General features: G+C 41.6%; 1 protein-coding gene across 1 annotated transcript in view; it reads left to right on the forward strand.

The window, feature by feature from the left end:
- col4a6 (collagen type IV alpha 6 chain) overlaps window positions 1-22,921 on the forward strand; it is a 108,528-nt gene that overhangs the window by 69,017 nt on the left and 16,590 nt on the right. The window contains exons 4-19 of the mRNA XM_022761308.1: window positions 12,955-13,089; window positions 13,268-13,312; window positions 13,460-13,579; window positions 13,679-13,741; window positions 14,344-14,379; window positions 14,568-14,630; window positions 15,160-15,195; window positions 15,336-15,377; window positions 18,236-18,325; window positions 19,900-19,953; window positions 20,138-20,200; window positions 20,438-20,482; window positions 20,920-20,973; window positions 21,543-21,612; window positions 21,723-21,824; window positions 21,937-22,101. Coding sequence (XP_022617029.1) covers window positions 12,955-13,089; window positions 13,268-13,312; window positions 13,460-13,579; window positions 13,679-13,741; window positions 14,344-14,379; window positions 14,568-14,630; window positions 15,160-15,195; window positions 15,336-15,377; window positions 18,236-18,325; window positions 19,900-19,953; window positions 20,138-20,200; window positions 20,438-20,482; window positions 20,920-20,973; window positions 21,543-21,612; window positions 21,723-21,824; window positions 21,937-22,101 — 1,183 coding nt within the window. The remainder of the gene's footprint in view (window positions 1-12,954; window positions 13,090-13,267; window positions 13,313-13,459; window positions 13,580-13,678; window positions 13,742-14,343; window positions 14,380-14,567; window positions 14,631-15,159; window positions 15,196-15,335; window positions 15,378-18,235; window positions 18,326-19,899; window positions 19,954-20,137; window positions 20,201-20,437; window positions 20,483-20,919; window positions 20,974-21,542; window positions 21,613-21,722; window positions 21,825-21,936; window positions 22,102-22,921) is intronic.

A 22,921-nucleotide genomic window follows, 5' to 3' on the forward strand; every position in this document is an offset into this window, starting at 1 on the left:
ATCCAGACGGTGTGTGTTGGTTTTCATTATTATTAGCCAAAGGGCTTCAGTTTTACTTCGACTGAAAGTCCTCAGAGTCTTTACTTTAGTCTTTCCTGGCTTTAATATCTGTGTCATATTGGATCCATTAAGTCCAATAACATCCGCTCCCATTGGGTAAACCCCGAGGGTCAGAGGTCAGGATGACAGGATGGTGTGTGTGTGTGTGTGTGTGTGTGTGTGTGTGTGTGTGTGTGTGTGTGTGTGTGTGTGTGTGTGTGTGTGTGTGTTCAAGCGATGGTTAGGTCAACACGCTGGAGCTTTTCAAGTTGCAGAGCAGTCAGGAAGTAGGTGCTTTATTTAATTTTGTCGGACCGCCGTCTGTGTCGATCAGAACCACATTTCGACGAGTCGCCAGAGGGGTCAGCTCAACGTTTTCTGTGTCCCGCTGGAGCCGAGTTCCTCCTCTAGTCGGGGGGTTTCTGCAGCGATTAAATTCTCAAACCGGGGATCTGGTGTTTTCAGTGACGTTGTTCTCAATCATATCATCGAGCCCTATTGGTTATAAAACATCCCCCGACACACTGAGGAGACAGTCAGCCTCTAGGCACCACCGCTAGTTTTTCACCACTGTCGGCTCTAGTCGGCCTTTGTCACCGGCCAATCAGCTGATTTAACATGTTAAATTAATGGAAGTCATTAAGAACGAAAAAGGACAATAATTTAATGAGTAATTTTCCCAGTTTTCCACTAAAACTGAGGAAACTGAAAGATAATGCTCTTCTCTCTCTGCCACGTTTTATTATGAAAGTAAAAACAGAAGGCCATGTTCTGTACCATGATCTTACTCTCCTCTTCAGTGTTTGACTGTGTCGATGTAAATAAAGCTCTGACAGAGAGACAACGTTATGTCAAGCCACAGAAACATCTAGCTGGTGGTCGATAACGGTTGTATTTATTTATAACGTGTTTCCCAATAAACAGAGCAAGATTTCAGCTTCAGGACAGACCAGGTCCTAAAACAACAAACAAACAAATGTGAAACCCAAACTACAATAATGGTTAATCTCAATAACTCACATAAACAGGAGAAACCTTGGTCGAAAGAAACGGCAGACAAACCGCTAAAGTCGTCCTAAGCCTGGCAAAATCTGCAGGGATAAAAACGAAGGTGTGGCCGGTCGGGACGGGGAGGGGGATGAGTCTTGCCGACTGTCAGGCCGAAGAGGGAATAAAATTTATGTAAAAACAACAGGTTATAGTAAAATGCACCTGATGCACATGAACGTCGTCTCTCATAAAGTAAATCAAGCCAAAAAAAGAAAAAAAACTAACAATCGTTGTTGTTGTTGTCGTCGTTTTAAAAAGTTCATAAAATGGAAGAAAAAAGGAGCAACAGCAGTTTCCGATTCCCCAAGATCATATCTTTAAATTGTTTGTCTTATCTGAGCAACGGTCCAAAGTCACTAATATAATATCATAAATATAAAACAGTGAAAACATATGAGAAGCCGAGAATAGAAAGTGACCGGCCCATTTTTATTATGACTCGCTAAATAAGAACGAATCGATTACCAAGATAAGAAGAAACACTGTGATTAGCTGAGAGAGATGCCTGTGATGTCACATGATGGTGGCATGAAGAAGTATGTAAGTGTGTGAGAGAGAGAGAGAGAGAGAGAGACACACTCTCTCTCACACGCCCAGACAACAAAGGAATGAAGGATGAATAGAGAGGAAAAGAGAGAGTGCAGCGTCCGACCCCTTTCAAAATAAGATGAGGGTAAAGTGATAGTGGATGTGTGTCTCGGTGGGATGGGAAGATAAGAAAGAGCAGGGACGAAACCCCTCTGCGGGGCCTCCCGATGAAAGACTGTGTCTCTCCATCCCCTGAATTCCTTTACTTTAATCCTGAAGCAGGTAGAGAGGAGAAAAAAAAGAAAGAGAAGAAACAGTTGAAGAGGAGGAATGGAAAGAATAAGAGAGAGAGAGAGAGATGGGTGAGCAGAATTCCTTTTATGTCAAACCAGACGAGAGAGAAATGAGGAGAGACTGCACACATTTTCAAGATTAAATCCGTAAACAAAAATGACGGATTTAACTTCGAGCTTAAAGAGGAAGTCGAGAAAGAGATATGCAGTGAGAAAATATAGACAGAACCTGGCATGGATGGATTAGCTACTGAACGGGGGCCTACTGGGCACAGGTCCAGGGGCCCTTAGACCAGGAGTCAATCAAACAAGTACAAAGGGGCACAAAACAAGCAGTAGTTGACACAAAATAACTAAAAAGAGACAGAAAACAAGTAAAAATAGATGCAAAAGTGACAGAAAAGATATAAAATGAGTGAAAATAGATACAAAACAACTACAGAGAGACAGAAATTGAGTATGACTTGACAGAAAATGACCATAAAGACGTGTGAAATGACTGAAAAGAGACAAAAAGTCAAGTAAAAAAAGATGCAAAACACCCACAAAGAGCCACAAAATGACTCACGTTAGAAGGAAAGAACTAGAACTTGAAGACCAGCACAGTCTCTGGACTTAAACCTCATAAAGGCGGTTTGTTATGAACTGGCCAGAAGGTGAAATCCAAACACTCTGCAAGTGCAACAGAGTTGGGACCAACTTTCTGAACGATGATTTCCATTAATTTCAGAGACGTTAAACTTTAATTTCAGAGACATTAAAGTGTGTAAACTTCAGCGCCATGTGCAGAGACGGAGGTGAGTTAAAACACAGGCTCAGATCTCACACAGATAATCGATGCTGGCAGCAGCGTGACCCTGAGACAAGCATGAGCCATGACTTTGATCTGTGTCTCTCTCTCCTCTGTCCTTCCTTATCTCTCTCTCTCTCTCTCTCTCTCTCTCTCTCTCATGCGTTCTCTAATGTGTTGTGTTTGTGATTATTAAGCTTGTCTGGGTTTCGCTGAGTGAGCAGTGTGTGTGCATGCGTGTGTGTGTCTGTGTGTCTTTGTGTGTGTGTGTGTGTGTGTGTGTGTGTGTGTGCGTGTGTGCGACGTGTGATGATGTACCTACAGACCAGACTAATGTACAGGACAGTCTTATCAGGAGTGTCCTGTCATTCAGACATTTCTCTCCACACACACACACACACACACACACACACACACACACACACACACACACACACACACACACACACACACACATTCTCTCTCCTGGGCCCCTGTATGGTATTTTATCAGGCTCTCCCTCCTTTTGAGGCCACCAGTCTAAAAATGGTGGTGGGCTTTGTTTAGGCTTCATCTTCACACACACACACACACACACACACACACACACACACACACACACACATACATACATATAAAATGGCGGTAGAGCAGCCATTTTGCCTCCCTAGTCCAAAATGGCTCAAAAAAAAAAAAAAAACGTCCCCTGAAATAATGTCAGGATGCAATTTAGCTTTGAACTTTGTCTCACACACACACAGACACACACACACACACACCTGACACTCATAGCTGGCTCTGGCTCATCCCCTCACCCGACACAAAGTCTAGGAAAGGTTAAAGGTCACAGCCAACACAAAAGCCAGGGTAGACCAGAAGGTCAGGGGCGGCAGGATCACAGGCTCAGACATAGACAGGGCCAAGAGTGTGTGTGTGTGTGTGTGTGTGTGTGTGTGTGTGCGTGTGTGTTTGTGTGTGTTACACTCTTCTGTCTGTCTCTTGTTTCTCATCGCTCTCAGGTTCTTTGATTTGATCTCAGGTGTTTGAGGTGAAACTAGAACAAACAGAGCGTAGAGGAAACTCATAATAACGACCTGTTCTCACACACACACACACACACACACACACACACACACATAAATATATAGCTATATCTACCTGACACCGCTTGCCCTCTCATTTTTGAGTGGGAAAGTGAAGTCCACTGTATGATCATCAGAGACCTGTTGCTGCATCATCAGTTTGCAGTGCGCTCTACTGCCCTCACATGGCTCCTGCAGGTACCACATGTACCACATGAGGGTTCCTCAGCAGACGGTGTGACGTAAGACTGTGTGCACGTCCATCACTGTGTTTCATTTAGATGCATTTAGTTCAGCTTCTGTTGAATGATGCCACTGCCTTGTGAAAAGCACAAAGAAGCAGATTTCATGTTGTATCAATGGGGAAAAAAAAACAAAAAAACATCTGTAGTTCATTGATTTGTGTCAGTCTGGTCAGTTTATGCAGCAGGTGGAGCGATGAAGAAACATTATTCTTTATCGGAATCAGTGTATATGATCAGTAACTCTTGGAACATTTACATAATTAATCATAATCTCATTGAAATCTTACATTGTTCAACACCAAGATGTTCGTTCTGCACCTGAACTTTTATTATGAAGTGCAATAAAATGTGGTTTAACTGTTCACAGGTGCCGTTTTACTACTGAACTTTATATGCTAGGACGATTTACATAAAGATTTGAATTATTAGTACAAAACTATTAAAATAAACATTTTAAGTGGAGTTGAGGTATTTTACTTTGAAATGTGGCAAAATCGTATCGTCTTATCCACACAGCTAAAACAAAAATGGAAGAATGAACTTAGAAAATAAAAGTGGATGGAAAAATGCTACAGGGAATGTCTCATCAGTTTCCACACTGTGCTGTGTCTTCTGCACAGAGCAGGAATTACACACCTTGTTTAACACAGACACACACAAACACACACACACACACTTATACACACACTCATACAAAGGGCAAACACGTGGAGGAATGTACAAAACTGCTTATTACTGATTTTATAGGCTCTTGTGATTTGATGTGATGATGACGGCACAGTTATTTATGACATTTCCACTTACACACACACACACACACACACACACACACACACACACACAGTTAACACAAACTATCATTTATTGCATTTTTTCTTTTCAGCACAGTTGCCCTGCCCTGCTTGTTACTGAAGCTTAAACCCAGTGAGATGCAGTGAAACATGTAGACGCTCATCGCCTCTAAACAGGACCAAAATACTTCAGGATGTGTATGTGTGTGGTATGTCTCTTAAATCTTGCAGCCTGTGCAAACACAATTAAAGTGAAGGAAGATGTCACTTGTGCTGCTTTTGATCTGGACCGTACTGTCAGTGGCCTCGGCTGCAGGTTGGGTGGGCGTCAGATGGTATCTGGAGGGAGTGAAAGGGCGAAGGATGGGAAAAAAAACTCTGCTATCTGCTGTATTGTCTATCTCTGGACTCTTGTTTTGAAGGAGATGAGTAGAGGAGGATCCCACGCTGCTGATGCAGACACTCACACTGATACAAAAAATATGCACATTAGCAGAGTGTTAACAGACTCTGCAGGAATCTCAATCCCCTACCTAACTAAACACAGCTGGATGGAGCTCGTCTTCACACACATTTTCTCTTTTCTTTTGTCATGCAGCGCGGGATAACGTGACCACATCGTTCTTACCTCTTATAAACAAAGAGAGGTGAATCTGAAGGAGAACCAGGAGGTCCATACCTCCAAACCACATATTTTTACACCCCTGACTGATCAAATCGGAAACAAGTACTTGTTGCTTTTGTTTGTCACATTCTTGGCGGTCTCTGTTGTCAACAGACCTCAGTGCTGTGTGTAAACACGGGTTTGACCCAGATGGGATTTTGACGACTGATATCTTTGTGGGTTAAGTTTGATCAGCAGTCGGGATTTTATTCTGATGGCCGCGGGTTTAACATTTAAATATGCTAACATTTTAGTATCAATCCAATCCCATTGACTGACATTGGGGCAGGGTGGGTTACGCCCTACAGGCAATTTAGAGCCACTAATTAACTGCATGTTTTAGGATTTGGTATTTGACAGGTTCGAACCCAGGACCTTCTTGTTGTGCAACCAACAATTAAGAAAATATCTTCTGAGACTCCTGTAGGAGCATCACAGAGCGATGAAACTCCAGACTAGTTTAAAAAAGACACTCACTGTAACGTGTGTTCTGTTTAGACGCACAACGATTGCTTATAAAGTCAGTGGAAAGATGCAAGTAGACACATATGAACTCTCTGCAATGCGAATTGAGGAAAAGACTTGCACCTTCTCCTTCTGCAGATGTTTAACAGCACACAACAGAAGACTTGGCGCCACCAGCTGTTTATCTTGATGAACCAACATATAAACAAAGCAACAATAGATGGAAACACTCATTCATTTGCGTTGTCTTTTAACGTTTTTTTTTTTTTTGGGGTGGATTTCGTTCAAAAGTTCCACTAAATTTGGACGGAAACTAATTCATGAGAATTATTAGGTAACGTTAGCTTTGCTTGCGTCCTGAACGCACCCTTAAAGGGTGTGAGGTTACCTGCACTAACAAATCAGAAAACACTAATGATTTAGCAATAATAATAATAATAATAATAAGACCCAGAGGTACTAATGAAAATGTAACTAAATAAAAGTGCAAAAGATGACCTTTTATGGCCTTTTTTAACTGGTAGCTTTGTAGCTGTCTTCATATCTTTACCACTCAACATCACATTGTTCGTTGTGATGTTCATGATATAATCTTTTCGGCGCATGTGGGACGCTTCTTTCACCGCTCTCTATCTCTTAACTCTCCTGCTGCTCCCGCTCTTTTTTTAGATGTCATTCTTTAACTGATGCCATGACTCGACCTTGGTGATTCCTTCCCAAAACAAAGCTGTATCAAGGTAAAAAAAAACAACAAAAAACTGAAACTTTGAAGCTTGAAATCAAGATGGTATCTCAAGCACGGGGTGTAACTGATAAGTCCGGTTCCCTCAACAGAGGACTATTCTTCTTAGCTACAGTTAGTCACAGCGTAACCCAACGGACAAAGCATTTTCTTTAACAGGATTTTACCACAACTCGTAATTAATTTTTGAGCCATTACCCAACATCTTTATCTGCATTACCTGAACAGTCACATCTGCACGTTGGTTTTAAAGGTCTTAAAGGTTTAAACGAGCCATACGCACCAATTACATCTGTTGTTTGCCCTCAGACTGTCGTCACCTCAGGCTAATTTTTAAAGTGGACACATCGTTTTAGTCCCAATTACACTAGGACTGTGGAGTAAAAATCCTCCTCTGTATCATGTTTATGGCTTTCCTAACAGGTCATCTTCAGTATCGTTTGGTTCTGGTTGGTATTTTCGTCTCGCTTCTCAAGGCTCCTAATATCAAGCATTCAAATAAGAAAAAGACAGACTTTAAAGTATTATAGCTTCAATTTGACCTCTATCTTCCGCCGGGTTTGACAGCTGAGAAAACAACACAACTTTATGACATCATCACCGTGGGACAGCGGGACCCACTGACCGCTAATGGGGTTTTTATTGGAGGGGAAAGCACCTGGATGAAAAGAGAGAACAGGTTGTTTGTTTAATGGCGGCCATCACCGCAAACAGATGAGTCAGAGGTGCAGAGGAGGGGTGGGAATTGTTCAGAGGGAGCATGCAGGCCGGCAAAACATACAGTCTGTGGAGGAGAGAGAGGGAGGGAGAGAGAGAGAGAGAGAGAAAAGAAGAAAAGACAGTGCTGCTGGGATACCCAGCTGTGAATGTAGTGATTGTCTCTCTTTAGATTGATTTGCCCTTAATGGTAGTTTGACCAACTCCAGAAAAGCAGCACTTGTGTCACAGTTTGTGCTGCAACTACGGATTATTTTCATTATCTCCAAATGTATATATGCTGCTTATTTTCTTGATTTTAATCGCGAAAAACTTCTAACTTTTTCCCCCCGGGGGCCGAAGGTGATATGTATGGAAGTATGGAGCATTAGCATGTTTTTAGAGTTGCAAACCTTAACTACCAAAATCCAAACTCATGAAGTGGTTATAGACCATAATGGGATTAAAAAACATGCAAGAGTTGAAGGGTTAGTGTCTTCCTCTAAATGCCGAGCCACCCAGGAAATGAAGGGTAACTCTGAAAGTGTTTGGATGTTTGGAGCAATTCAAAGTCTGGGGCGTTTGCTGTTTTCAGTGTTTAGACAGGGTCGAGTCCGGGACTCCAGGAATTACAATAATCTGATAGTAGTTAAAACAAAATGAAAAACCTTGAACTCAGCTCTTTTTTCGTGTGTGTTAAATGAAGTGAACATCAGAAAAAAGTAAAGACAAAGGTCATCATGATCTTACACAATAATCTCACAGAAACAAGCTGATTTTTCATCCATTTGTCTTTAATTACTTCTGCCACAAGGAGGTTATGTTTTCACCCACCCGTTTGTTGGTTTGTCGGTTTATCAGCAGGATTATGCAAAAAGTACTGAACCGATTTGCACCAAACGTGGCAGAGGGATCGGGCGTAGGACAGGGAAGAACCCGATCCAGTTAAAGGGACAGATCGTGGAATTTTTACCACTTTCATTAACATTGCAAGTTAGGACATTTTTCTACATTTTCGGTCAATTTCTCAGGAGATAATGTTTGGATCTTGATGTAAAAAAAATCAGACATGTTAATGGTGTTGAGATCTATGTGCTTGTGCAATTTGGTGCAGATCTGGTGGAAGAAAATGGTTGGTAGGGCTTGGTAGAGGTATGCGCTCTACTGAGTGCCATTCAAGTTTACAAAGGAAAGGAGAAAAAAAAAGACTCAAAATGAAGTACAGGTGGGAGCATGTCCGTAGTGCTGAGAATGTGTTCCAAGTTTTACGTTATTTTCTTTACTATCCAAGTATCTAAGAGGACGTGTGTTCTTTTCTTAGATAGTATCCAAGAAAATGTGTTTTCTTAGATACCATCCAAGTATCTAAGAGGACCTATGTCCCATCTTAGATACCCATATAGGTGATAGTGAAGCTCCCTTTCTCTTTTCTCTGTGTGTCCGCCCTGTTTTTGGTATCATCGCTCAGCCCGAGCAGGACAAACATGTCTGAGATAAACAAAAGTGTTTGGGTTCACCGTCTGATCGCTGGAGGAAGAAAAGTCGACACAACCTAAACATTCCCATCTAGAGAGGATATCCCTCTCTCTCTCTCTCTCTCTCTCTTGTCTGTGCATGTGTAGACGGGTTGTGGGAGCTGCTATCATTTCGCTGAGTGTTCTCAGCTGTTTCATCTTTTACAGCATCAAAAGTTCCGTTCACCTTTTGTAGCCAGTCGATCGGCCTTTTTGTTGAGGGACGTTTGAGGTTCTGCCGATTCATGTGGGTGTTTGCATGCGGCTCAAACTGTAATTGGGTTATCAGACTGCCCCGCTGATTAAACTTGCACCCAGAGACCAAACATTTGCCAACCCCTCCCTCCACTTTGCTCCCATCACTGTCCCCCAGTGAGCATGCGGTGTGACAGCTCAAATCTTCCCCCTAGCACGCCCAGCCCTAAGAACAATACGTCCCGATAAACCCTCGGAGAGCCTGAGGGTGTGTTGCGCGTCCGTGCTTGTGCGCGCGTTCGCTCACGAACAACGCACAGCACGCCGGTTTTTCACACGCATGGCGGCTAGAATCTGTCTGTCCAAGCACTCTCCTCTATCAGGAAGTGAGGTAGGCCCGATGGGAGCAGTAAGTCCAGAGAGCTTAGTGGCCCAGAATAGGATCCATTGTGTCCTTTGTGCTGGAGGGGATTTGGGCCTACAAACTGACCAGTCTGCTGGAAGGTGATGAGGATGGAAGGTCTGGAAGAGCCGGGCGGAGACCCGCTGGGCTGGCATGAAAACAGACGGGGATGCCAACTGGCAAGGGTGTGACAGTGTTGAGACACTGGCATGGGGGATAGACTGATCACTGATAAAATTTGTCTCCATGTGTATGAAAAGCAAAGTACATTATTTATAAATTGCGTGCCAACTATAGATGTGGACGATGTAGCTAGTTTTAGAGCATTTAGTAGAAACTTGCGAGCTGCGGTGAATAATGGATTTCCACTTATCAGGTCATGGTGATGCTGTTGTTGTGTAATGCAACAGTTAGCCGTTAGCTTTAGCAACATTATAAGAACATGTCAGGGCTGTGCATCTGTCAGGATGTTTTTGAGGTCTTCCGCTCCCTAGCGGTAGAAAATAATTAACACAGCCTTAAAGGAATTGTTCAACATTTTGGGAAAGAGGCTAATTTGTTAGAAGTCTAAAACCCCTCTCATGCCCGCATGGTACACATGAAGCAACCCCTAAATTGTGATTTAATAGTGCTCTTTTTTTTTGTCTTTAATTGCTTGTTCTGCTGAGTTTTGTTCCCTTTCATCCTTTCCCTTTTATCTCTCCCTCTGTGATCTTCTGCAGACTGCATTTTTGATTCCATGCCATGTTAGGGAATAAACATGGGAAGGTTTAAACCCCCGGAAACTCACCTCACTTCCTCCTTCACACGCTCAAAGACGCTGACTTCCAGCTGACCATCAAAGAGATTTGATTTTACTCGCCACGTTTATTACCTTTGTTCAAGTGGGAAAAGATCCCTATTTAACAATACTTCCACTGGTTGGCTATGATTACCAAACCATCATTTCACCTCGCACTTTTTACATAACACCAGACAGACAGGGAACCCAGTCGAGTCTTTGAAAGTGACCTGTGTGACCTGAAAATAGATACTAGAAAGACATGGGAGCCTTTTGAGGAGATGACCCCACGACCTTTGAAGTATGTCTTCTTCTGGAGGTGTTGCTTAAACACAGATAGACCTGAGCAGGCTGCAGGATGACCGTTTAGCTATCTGTAGGTGACTGGTAATGTATGCTGTGATTATTGCTGGGACGACAGCAGGTTAGAGGTGGATGGAAAGAAGTGGGAGGCAGACATACGACTCAAGAAAGTGGAGGAAGAGCAAAGAGTGGAGGTGTGCAGTCAAAGTAACGCTGTGATGGAGGATGAGATGGATGGATGTCGAGGCGTGAGAGAAAGTGGCTCCCTGTGGGACCCCTTGCATATTTTCCCTGGGCGAAACCAGGTGTGAGCTGCGAGGCAGACAGCTCCGGCAGGCTGCCTTTACCTGGCGCAGCCCTGTCATTACTTTTACCTGGCTGCCCCGAGGCCACGTGGGCTGGAAGAGGAGCTGCTGCAGAGCTCAACAGGACACACAGCGTGGTCAAGGCTAATCCAGGATCATTGTCACTTTAAAAGCCAAGTGCAGTAAATGAACAGGAACTCTGTGACATCACTGCAGTCAGAAATATGAAGTTCAGTTCACCTGTACTTGCTGAACTCCCTGATCCGTGGATGTAAAGCAGCTCCCTTTTATGGGCAACTTCATGTCAGGTCAAGCTTATTTATGCGTCACAAAATTACAAGTTTATCCCTGAGAGAGTCTGTGTTATAATTCTTGATTGAGTGCCATGTTTTTATGTAGATGTTTAAGAGACCCTTGGATAAATCATTATGTATAAGGTTAATATGAACCAAGCAGCAATGTTTCCTTACCATGTAGGATAAAACATGAAATTTAGACACTTGCAAGAAGGCGTTTAAGAGTCAGTGTCGTGTACTTTTGCGTGATTTGCAGAATTTATCTAAATGGTCCGGATGCTGTAAACTGCGGCGGTCTGGTAGTCGCTGCAGGCTAAAACAAACGCTAAAGCTTGTTTATAACTGGTGTTTGACCTTCCTCATGATGTGAGATTTGTTATTTCAGAGTTCGACAGTACTCCTTTAGTTAAATGGTTTTGTATCTGCAGGCAGGGCGGTTATATATTAATGGGACCAGGTGTGGGGGGGGGAGAAAATTACCTTCCTTTTTGTTACTTGTGCATCTGCGTGCATGTGTGAATGGACCTAACAGAGGGGTGTGTAAACCTTTACTTTGTGTATAATGAAGGGTGTGTGCATATACTGTATGTGTGTGTCATTTACTGTAATGTATAGTCTTTTAGAGACTTCACCTATTTCATACTCCTTGAACCTTGTGATTTAAGTGTGTAGCTAAATTTGTTGTGTCAGTACATCCTCAGGAATATCCAGTCGCACACGTGCATGCATGCAAGCGTTTACATGCATCTCTGCTCTTTAAATATGTCTGTAAATGTCTCGTAAATGTTAAATATACATCTGCAACACTGGTTTACACTCTTGGTTGACTTTATTGAGGGGGGGGGGGGCATCATTCTTGGAGCGTTTCATATCAAAGTTTGGTAATATTCAAATTTGATATGACAAGTATTTTCCCTAAAGACGAAATACCTGTTGCATGTATTTGCATGTTAATGAAGCAAGCCGATGTCGAGGCCTTGAATCTGAGTCGCTGAAAACAGGTAAATAAAAAGAAGTAGATTTCAGATAAGCTTGTCGGAGCTCTGAAATTAAATCCTCTGACTTTCCTTTGACCCAAACGAAGACATCTGTCCCCCTCTCCGCCATCTCCTCCCTCCATCCGTCTGCTCTCTCTCCTTACCCTGTTATCCTGCCTTAAAGATGAGCTAATGGCAGGTTGTCAGTAGTTGAAGCTACAGTGTGTGTGTGTGTGTGTGTGTGTGTGTGTGTGTGTGTGTGTGTGTGTTCGTCTTAACAAACCCAGCCTCTTCAGTGCAGGATTCCTCTGCACATCCATCCAGCTCTAAATCAGCACAAACCACCTGTTGATGCTGGTTCTTTGTTTTTCTACTGCCCTCAGGTGGTGGACATTGGGTAGTGCAGTCTGTCACCTGCAGCACAGGCACCTTCATAGAGAAAATAAAGGTTTTATAATAGATTTTAGGCTCTAGTTGACAAAAAAAAAACAGCATAAATTTAGGTCCATTTATTTGTTCTGGAGCTTTCAGTTTTTTTCACAGCAGTTTGGGGTTGTTGTTCAAATTCCCATTTTTCTGAACAATTAAAGGTTTCCACGTCTTCACGCTTAGAAAAATGGAAATAACATTTCCATCACAACTGGAGAAACTCCTGCTGAGGAAATGGAGGACGGTCGGGGACTTTGGGGGATTAGATGATTTGTGTTTAATGAAATGTTTTTCTGATCATTTTGTTGTGTGATTTCAGCATCAATAAAGCCTCATTTATCTTCATGCTAACAAACTGAGGTTGTTTGCTCCTCTCTCTTCTCTCAGGGTCGTCCTGGGCCTCTCGGTGAAGTTGGACAGAGCGGACCGGAGGGGCCCCGTGGCAGCGTGGGGCCTTCAGGGCCTAAAGGAGAGAAGGGCCACGTCGGACTGAAAGGACCATCTGGCCCCAAAGGAGACAAAGTGGGTGCTGTAGATCTTATTGGACAGTGAAGCAATATTATGGCAAGATAAAAAATAAAGTTTCATCCCAACAGACACAAACTTGTCTGCAGCAGCTAAGCAGTGACATGTTTTCTCCACCAGGTGTTGCTGTTTAACCTGATCATATATGAACATAATTGATTATTTACTTATGCAGGGACCGATGGGAGTTCCCGGGTTCCAAGGAACTGATGGCGTACCTGTAAGTAAACCAGATGTGCAGCTACACACAATATGCATTCATACAGATGTGTCTCAGATAAATTCAGATTATCAATTTTGATAAATAAATCCCCCGGTGCTGCGATCAGTGCTTAAAGGGTCCGATCTCCTCTCCCTCTCTCTGTAGGGTCACCCTGGTGCGGAGGGCGGCAGAGGATTACCAGGACTGGACGGTTGTAACGGGACCAGAGGAGAGCCAGGAGACCCTGGATACGAGACAGGAGCGTCTGGATACCCTGGACCTGCTGTGAGGATAAACTTTTATTATATCTTTATTTAAGATGTTTGAATCCCGTTACTTAGAGAATATAGAGTTTATTACTGATGGCGTCCTTTCCTTCAACAGGGGCCTAGTGGGCCAAAGGGTCAGAAAGGAGAGCCTCGATACATCTCGGATAACGGCATCACGGTAAAGGCTCACATTCATATTCATTTTTTCCACTCAGTTCACTTGTATCTGGTTCCTCTGACCCTTCCTTCCTCCCTTATTTTATTAACTCTTCATATGTTTTGTAAGTGAAATTTAAACTGTAAAGGTGGAGTAGAAGTAAAGTAATGGAAAATTGAAATAGCATAAGTAAGAAAATGTACTCAGTTACTTTCTGCCTAGCTTATGATATGGGTAGCACCGCTATGTGGACCTTGATAATACTTCAAAGATTTCAAGACCCTAATACAGTTTGAATAATCAGCACCAAATTGGGTAAATAACATATTTAGATGAGCACAAAAAAGTATTGCATTTTATATTTGTCATTATTATTTTTCTCATTTTTATAAAAGAAAAAAAACTGTTATAATTTGTTGTGCAACTGCAACCAAACTGATGCACATATCAGCTCTGAGCCAGCCAGTTCAATCTTTTGGCCAGTAGGTGGTGCTACAGGACAATGGACATAGTGGCCACAGTAAAATTTAACTTGAATGTCACCAGTGTAGAAAGTGTTTAGAGGTTAAGAGGTGTTTATTGATTAATCTGTTTTTCTTTTTTTTTTCTTTTTCCTCATTTAGAGTTATCCAGGTGTACCAGGACCGGACGGTGCACCTGTAAGATTTTTTAACTTTTTTCTGCTCAGTATGCAACAATATTCTGATGAATTCTCTTTAATAACTGCGCTCTGTAAAATCTTGTGCTTTATATGCAAAATATGTAAGTACAGATGGAAAGTTAGATCACGGTAAAATATATTTGTTTGGACAATTTGTGTTCTGACCCGGTTGTTTAATCTCTGCAGGGTATCAGAGGTCCTGATGGTCCGTCTGGTTTTCCTGGTCCGAGAGGGCCTGAGGGATACACTGTATGTAAACTCGTTCATCTCCCTGCATCTTAATATGACTCGCAGTTACATGTTTATTTAAATTTTCTGATACATTCGTGATGACATTAACAACCGCAGGGATTTCTTCTCAACCCTGCCGAAGGAGTGAGGAAACATTTTACAGTAAATGAGTTAAAAATGCCACAAAAAGCTGTTTAATAAACCACTTAATCATTATTAATGTTAATGAATTAATTTAGGTTTTAATTGATTTAGGAGTTTAGCTTTTTGTTACCATCAATTTTTATTAAAAAATTATTTTGAGTTTTTAAAAACTCAAAATATCAGACATAACTATCTAATTTAATAATCCTATTATAACTGATATTCTCTTATAAAGTAAAACTATTATTTTACTCCTACGTCTTTTGTTTTTGGGTAATTTATTAATTTTTTTTATTTTAAGTCATCACAATAAATAGCAGTCATTAATCCAAGGGTATTTTTTTATTATTGTCTTTTTTATTATTATTTATTTACTGAGTCGGACTCTGTCGTCTGTCTTTAGGGCCCGCCTGGTCCTCCCGGTCCCCCAGGGCTGATGGTAAGTGAAATAATAGAATATAATGATTCATTATATTCTATTATAGGGCAAATAAACAGTGGCTGTGCAGGAGCGTTCGCCTCAGTTTTACCATTTTGGAGTCTTTGTTCTTGTCTCGTGTTAACGCTTGTTGTTTTCAGGGGAGCCGCAGTGACGGATATCAAGGAGAAAAAGGAGACAAGGTATGAACTGTTAGCTGAGGAGCTCATGTAGACTCTTCTGTCTGTCGAGATTAATTCACACACACGTACAGTATAAGGCCTGTTGATGCTGGTAATGAGTTTATCTGGTAGGAAAATATCTTCAAGTCCTTTGTTTACTGTTACAGTTTCTTTTATATAAAGAGGACAGGAAAATAACTTCCATAAAATGATCTGGACACAGTCATTATAAGACCAACCAAAGGCATTTGAACAGGGTGTAAAATGATTGTTTGGCAAAGCAAACAATCATTTTAGACCCAAAACAGATTCTTTATGGTCTTCTTCATCTCAGGTGCTAGCTTGACATGGATTCAAATACCAGAGAGCGAGCGTGAAACCCACAATGCTAAACTTCAAAAATAACATTTGGGGCGTGCAGTCAGGATGCGTTAGCCTAGCTTAGCACAAAGGCAGGAAGCAGGAAGTCTTGCTCCATGAAGAAAAAACCCACAGCTCTTTGTTTTTCCTGTTTTCAATACATAACATGAAATTTATGGGTAGCATTGTTAAAAAGATGCTTTTTAGCTTGTTGTTTAGCCTCTTATCAAGCTAGCTACTTTTACCTCCTTGTAGTCTTTGTGCTAGGCTAACAAGTTCCAGATGTACCGCTGCACTGACCGCTCAAAAGATAAAGTCTCCGTCACCAAATCTTTAAGACACTCTGCATTAACTTTATTGTGTTTTTGGAGTAAAACGTTGTGGATTTTTCGCTCAGCTACTGATTAGCTACAGATTAGCTGCAGTTTAGCGCATCATCATAACAGCAGGTTTAGATGCTCTAGCTGGGTCCTCGGTGTGTGTGTGTGTGTGTGTGTGTGTGTATGACTGTGTATGTGCCTTTATGTGTGCATGCACGCCTGCTTGAATGTGTTGGGTGGAGATACAGTAATACTGTGCATGTTGACATTTTTTGGTGGTGGCTTGACGATCTACACTTCTTCCGTCCAACACACATTAATTTACCCTACATCCCTCCATCCTCCTCCATCCTCCTCCTCCTCCTCTCTCCATCCCCAGATTGACACAACTACTGAACTGTTTGTTACATACGTTTCCTGTATGATAAAAAGATCACATGAACCTCTAATTGATTCAGTCTGGTTTGTTCTTTCAGATGATCCGTACCGCCACTGAGACAAGTCACAAATGCACCGATTCTGATTGAATCCTGTTCAAATCCAAATTCAGACTCTTAAAGGACTGATTGTTCCACTATTTCCCATTCAGACTGATATAAATTTGTAGTTATCGGCTTCAAAGATTTCTTCAAATATTGTTTGTTGGTTGTCCAGTGGCGTCATGCACTTATTTCTCTTTTTGTTGGATGACAGTTCAGAGATTTTACAGGAGTTTAATTTCCAAATAAAAAATTTAAAAAAAAAAAGGAAATCAAGTGAAATTCACCAAATTTTGCATTTTAATGGCACTACATATAAAAAAAAAAAATCTGATCAAATCAAGAAAATAAATCTACTTTTATTAAAACTTTATGAAAACTTCTGAGCTGTCACTCCAGAGGACGATCTGTGGACTGTAACTGGTTGCTGGAATCACTCGCTCCTACTTCCTGCGTTGCACTATTCTCCCCCTCCCCCCCTCCCCACCCCCTCCCCCTATTCACATTTGGGCATCTGGTGGTGAACTCTGGGATCTGTAGTTCATTTTTTTTTTGCCTGCTCCTTGTACTCCTCACCTCCCATCCACTCACCAAACCAACCCACCCATCTCATTTGAACAATCGCACACGGGTACTAACAGTCATCTTCATCCTCACACACTGCATGCACGTTGTGCTCGACACCGAACCCTCACACACTGAGCTCAGACAGAGTCAGGGTCGAACTGAGCATGGGAACAGCTGGATTGACTGTTAGCCTGTTGAAATACTTTTTTATTTAGGATCCAATTAAAAATGTGCAGCATTGATTTTACTTTTTTTAGCTCAGGGAAAAATGGGGGCTCGAAAGTAGTCCTCACCTTTTTTTTCTTCTTCTCTCTCTGTTGCTCTTTCTCTTTCTGTTTATCTCCCGTTATATTTTTCATCTCTGGATTCATTCACTGATCTTTTCTCATTATTGATTTTATTTTTAATCTTCTGTTTCTTGTCTTATTTTCTCCTTGGAGAAAGCTCTTTGGCGAATAGAAAATAACTGAACTCAAAGCAACAAGCTTTTTTGTCAGACTTTTTTGTTTCTATCTATCTATCTATTTATCGAGCTATCCCACATGGCCAAAAGTATGTGGACACATTTGGTGGTTGTTCATGTTTTGGACAGAAACTTGTGTTTGAGTTGAGTTGCGTGTTTTTTTCTGGCCTAGTATACACCCAGTTCCTCGGCCCAAATCTGGCCCATATGCGGCATGATTGTCAGATGCTACTTCCACATCTGGACCAATTCTGGCGCACACAGAGTCAGTCAATACCGGAGGATAACAGCAGGACTCTACCCAGATGTGGAAGTACATGGGCCAGACTCGGGCCGAGGACCCAGTGCTTATGTTGGGCCAGAAGTTTCATTGTGCGGCCTGGGTCGTGTCACATAAGGATTTACCCGGTTATTTACCTTACTTAGTTATGGACTGAGATGCTCAACAATCGTGTGTCCACATACTTTTGGCCATGTAGTTTATTTCTCTCTCTCAGCTCTTTGCAAATTTTTTCTTTTCGATCCATATACATTTTTTTCATCTTTTGCTGCTCTTTTGTCATTTCCTCCTTCTTCTCCTCCTTACTTCCCATTCTGCCCTCCTTCCTCTCTCTGTTTCTCCTCCTCCACCTCCTCCCCCTGCCCTCTCCTGATTGGCTAACGGTGTGTTGTATGTATTTCGGACTTCAGGGCGACGTGGGTCTTCCCGGACCCAGTGGTACTCCCGGCGACGGGTCGCTAAGAAGCGAACAAACTCTCACTATCTACAAAGGAGATAAGGTAACACAGCAAGAGAGGGTAGGAGCTGAGGTTGTAGCGCTTCCACACACACACACACACACACACACACACACACACGGATGCGGTGGGGTTAAATTATAAAAGGGGTAAAAAGGTCAGTAACACAGGAGGAAGCAGGATGGCGCAGACTAAAGGTTAAAAGAGGAAGAGGAGCAGTGATTGCTGCAAACTTTACAGCCATGGAGGGGAGGACGTGCTGGCTATAGGTATCTGAGGAGTTGAAGGAGGAGGAGGAGGAAGCTTGAGGAGTGATGGAGGAGAGGTTGGTCCTGACTCTCAAAACTAGAACGGGAGAATCAGTCCATTAGATAGTCCATTACATGTTCAGTAATCCTAGGTAAGTTTGTAAGTCAACCAAAACTGTAACTAAAAACTTTATACTAATGACAAAGCCTCTCATCATCACCCCGAAAACTCCCTCACTCCCCTCCTCACCCTGCGACTACGACCTCCTCAGTGGCTTCATGCACAGCCATCCTCCAGCCAACAGTCCCTCCCGTCTTCCCTTAAACGCCCCAAAACTCTGCCGCTGTCTCCGATACCCCACCCCCCACCCCTCCTCGTTCTGCCTCCACCAACCGGCTCGCCGTTGCCGTTTAAACAGCTCTCTCTTCCTTGGTTACGGCATCCAGGGCGACGTGGGCTTGCCCGGTGACCCCGGCCAGCCAATGATCAATGGCGTTGTGGAGTTTGTGGGTTTTCCCAAAGGAGACAAAGGAATGCAGGTTTGTTGGAAAACACAGCTCTTCTCACATAGTCGACGTTTCTAATGTCAGGCAGAGCGGCCGACGTCAGCCATGTGTCCCTGAACTGCCCACAGAGTTTGTCTTTGTTATAAAGTCGGAATAAAAAGTAAGTGAAATGTACTTTGTACTTGTGTCTGCCTGGGTCACTGTCTCCTGTATGGCAAATGAAGTGTTGACCTATATGCTCTTGTGGTTTCTTGAGGATCATATTGATGGTTTTACAAGTTTTCATCCATCAACTGCAAAAGGTTTCTACTTGCAATTAGTACTAACTATTTTTAAAGGATGCCAGTGACTTCCCACCTTTCAAGCAGCCATTGTTTTCAACTTTTTTGACTGTATTTGGAAATTAACTTGCAGAGAAACTGTTTAGTTTTTAATTTGTCTTTATTTGTAAAACTTAATGTGTTATCTTTTTTTTTTACAGTTTTAGCAGGAAATATTTTTGATGAATTAAGGTGGAGGACAGTTTAATGTCCAAGATTCGAGCATTTCTTTTTGAATTCAAGAAGAAACTGATTGAAACTTTGATTACATCCATGATGATTGGTCAAAATTTGGATGCCAAAGCATCCTTGAATATGCTGAATGTAACCCCACTTAAAATAATGAATTCCTATATCAGTGGGCCAGTTTTCATTGTTCTCTCATCTTTCTTTTAAGTGAGCTTGTGCATGCAAAGGTAAGTTTTAATATCAAGAAAATGTTAATAAAGCAAGAACACTGTCAAACCAAGAAATGATACTGTCATATAGCTCATAATTTAATATTTGCACATCTTTTTTCCTCTCTGTGTCTGTGTCTCAGGGAGAACCTGGACCAAAGGGAATCAGAGGATTCCCTGGCAACCCTGGCCGACCTGTAAGTAATTTTGTCCTTTTTCTTTCTACAAATATTAATTTTCAGTGTCATTTCCGCACAAGCAATTAGAAATATGAACGTAATATCAAAGGTAAAAAAAAAAGATTCGTTGAAACAGCTGAGAGATCAAGTAAATAAAATCTGGCTTAAGAAACACTGAACAATTTCTTTCACTTGATTCCAGGGACCTTTCGGTTATCGTGGTGAATACGGAGAAAAGGGCATTCCTGGATACCCCGGGGCAAGAGTAAGAGCTAACGGCTGACTGTATTACAGTAATTTCATAGTTCAGAGAAGAAGAAGAAAGACGGAAGAAGTGGAAATGTGCTTTTTTGTTGTATGAATCCTCCTCTAACCCCCGTGTCATGGAGATTCCTTTATTTAGAGGCATTATTTCCTGTCTTCCTCTGTGGTTAAACCTGTCTCTGATTGGTCCTTTTCCTCTTCTTCTGTGGTGGATGTCGTCTGTGATTCCACCGAACAGGGTCCTCCAGGTTTTAACGGCCCCCCTGGTGCTACAGGACAACAGGTAGGCTTTGTAGTACTGCCACTACAAGTATTCAGACACTAATGTCAATACCGCAATGTAAAAGTCCTGCATTTATTATTTAACTTAACCGGAGGTATCAATACATTCAAGTACAAGCAGTATTTATTGTAATATATAGTATTATTTTATATTTTTACACAGATTAACCAAAGGTAATACTTCATATTATCTGAATTCAAATAAAAAATACTCAGAAAATACCCAAGTAAAGTACAATTACATTAAAATTGTACCTTGGTACAGTAATTAGCTGATGTACATCGTTACTTTCCTCTGATGTTCTGATATAGGAAATAATGGATGAGTTGTTCCTGTCATCTTAAGATTCCTTGCACTGTAGTCATGACAACCTCAGTCATTTGTACATTAAATTCAAACTAAATGTGTGGGTTTTTTTTTTTTTTTTCTTGACACAGGGATACAGCGGTAACCCAGGTTTCCCCGGGCAACCAGGATACATAGGACCGAAGGTAAACGGAGAGTGTTTGCTTGTGTTTTGAATACAATATTTACTATGTGACTGTTTTTGCAGTTGGTATACAAGAAATCAACCTAATCAGCTGTTTTATGCTTAGAGAAAATGTTATAGTACTTGTAATACATTGACTTATATCACAATATCACGGTTTATTAAACTTAACAAAGACGCAGCCAAATGTTTTTCTAAATTTTATTTTTAGTTTGTTTGCTGTCCCTCGAGCTGTTTCACCTTCTTCTCAATTTCCTTCTCAACACGCCCAAAAACAGACTCAAAATCGTCTTGGAATTAGTCTGTAGCATCGATCTGAGGTTTTCTTGCAATACCAGCATTTGACCAGCAGATGGTGCCAGAGTTTCTTCTTCTTCTATTTTTTCCTCAGGGAAGCTGATGTAGAAAGTTTCACTTAACTGTTGGGATATTTAGAGGGATAATGACTTAATTCTGTGTTTATATGTGGTGCAAATAAATTTAAAAGAAGTAGTATGAAGTGGGGGAAAATGCTTATTAATTTTTTTTATATATAACATGTTTGTTTTTTTTGGATGTGTTTTCTATTAGGGAGACCAGGGAGAGCCCGGACTGCCAGGACCTCCCGCTTACGTTAATGGGTTGGCCACCTCTGTTCAAGGTAATACACAGATTTATTGGTGATCTCATAAACTAATTAGATTTGAATGTGACCTATCTTTTAATGTGTTTGTTTCCTGTGTTAACCGTCTTCTCTGTGATTGGCTGCAGGACTCCCGGGTGATCCAGGTCTCGGCGGCTTGCCCGGTTCCCCAGGTGACCAGGGAGCTCCAGGGTTCCCAGGACCACCGGGCCCACCAGGACAACTGTTGGGCAAGTTACTTGAACGTTATCATCAATTACACTCATCGGTTAACCGCACAGATTGATTTACTGTTACATTTAGAATATTAATTCAATGCATCTGTCAATCATCAATCATCAGATCCCACATATGGAGGTCGTCCAGGCTCCTCAGGTTTCCCCGGGACCCCAGGCCCAAAGGGAGAGAAGGGGAGCCAGGGCATACCAGGCTACGGCACTGAAGGAATCCAAGGCTCCCCAGGACTCCCCGGACCCGTCGGGCTTCCTGGACTTCCGGGCCCCTCTAGTATGTTCACGCAGAATCGACTAACGAAAGCTCTCTGGTCCCTCACAGGCGGTCATGATAAGGATTGACGTGGCTTATTTGAGAGATGGGAACTGAAGCGTTTTGATAGCAATTAATAAAAGTTATAACGACAGTATTATTTTAAACTTTTAAACTCTTTCTCCTTTAGATGTGTTTTGTTGTTTAAGTTGTCTTCCATTTTAGTTGTATGAAGGAGTTTATCATTATTTTGATCACACTTTATTTTACGGTAGAATTTTCTTCTAATGAGCAACGACTGGTCGGTAAGAAAGTGAAACGATGTTAAATAAATTACAAAATATATACGCCTGATATAATATGGCATTACATCTGTTTAATTACGGCTGTCTAATGAAGCGATCATAGGTCCTTGATGGAAGTATTCGATGTGATGTATTACAGCATCATTTGTAGAACAGCATCTTAACTGTAACATATTTTGGATCTGATATGACGTTGCATTTTATTTCTCATTAGACTATGATCCTGTAAAATGGCGGCTAATAGTAGATATTAGGGTTTCCTATTAGGTTTCTAATTAGGGTATAATTTGGTGTAATGGTGACTAAGTATTGTTTACTTGGGATCTAATAGGTAATTATTGGTGGAGTAATTTAGGTGTAGCCTAAGGTGTGTAACTATGCTTGTTTACTGTCTAAGAAAGAAAATAGTATGAATAGTTTTGTCTAATTTGATACAAAGTACGGCTTGTTGTTATTAGCTTAGTGTAAAATAAGTGCGACCATCATTTTTATAGGTAAAATTATGCAACAATAATCAACCTCAAGATGGCGATACA

Source organism: Seriola dumerili, unplaced genomic scaffold (assembly GCF_002260705.1).
Source record: "Seriola dumerili isolate Sdu_G_001 unplaced genomic scaffold, Sdu_1.0 BDQW01000393.1, whole genome shotgun sequence".
Classification (NCBI taxonomy): Eukaryota; Metazoa; Chordata; class Actinopteri; order Carangiformes; family Carangidae; genus Seriola; species Seriola dumerili.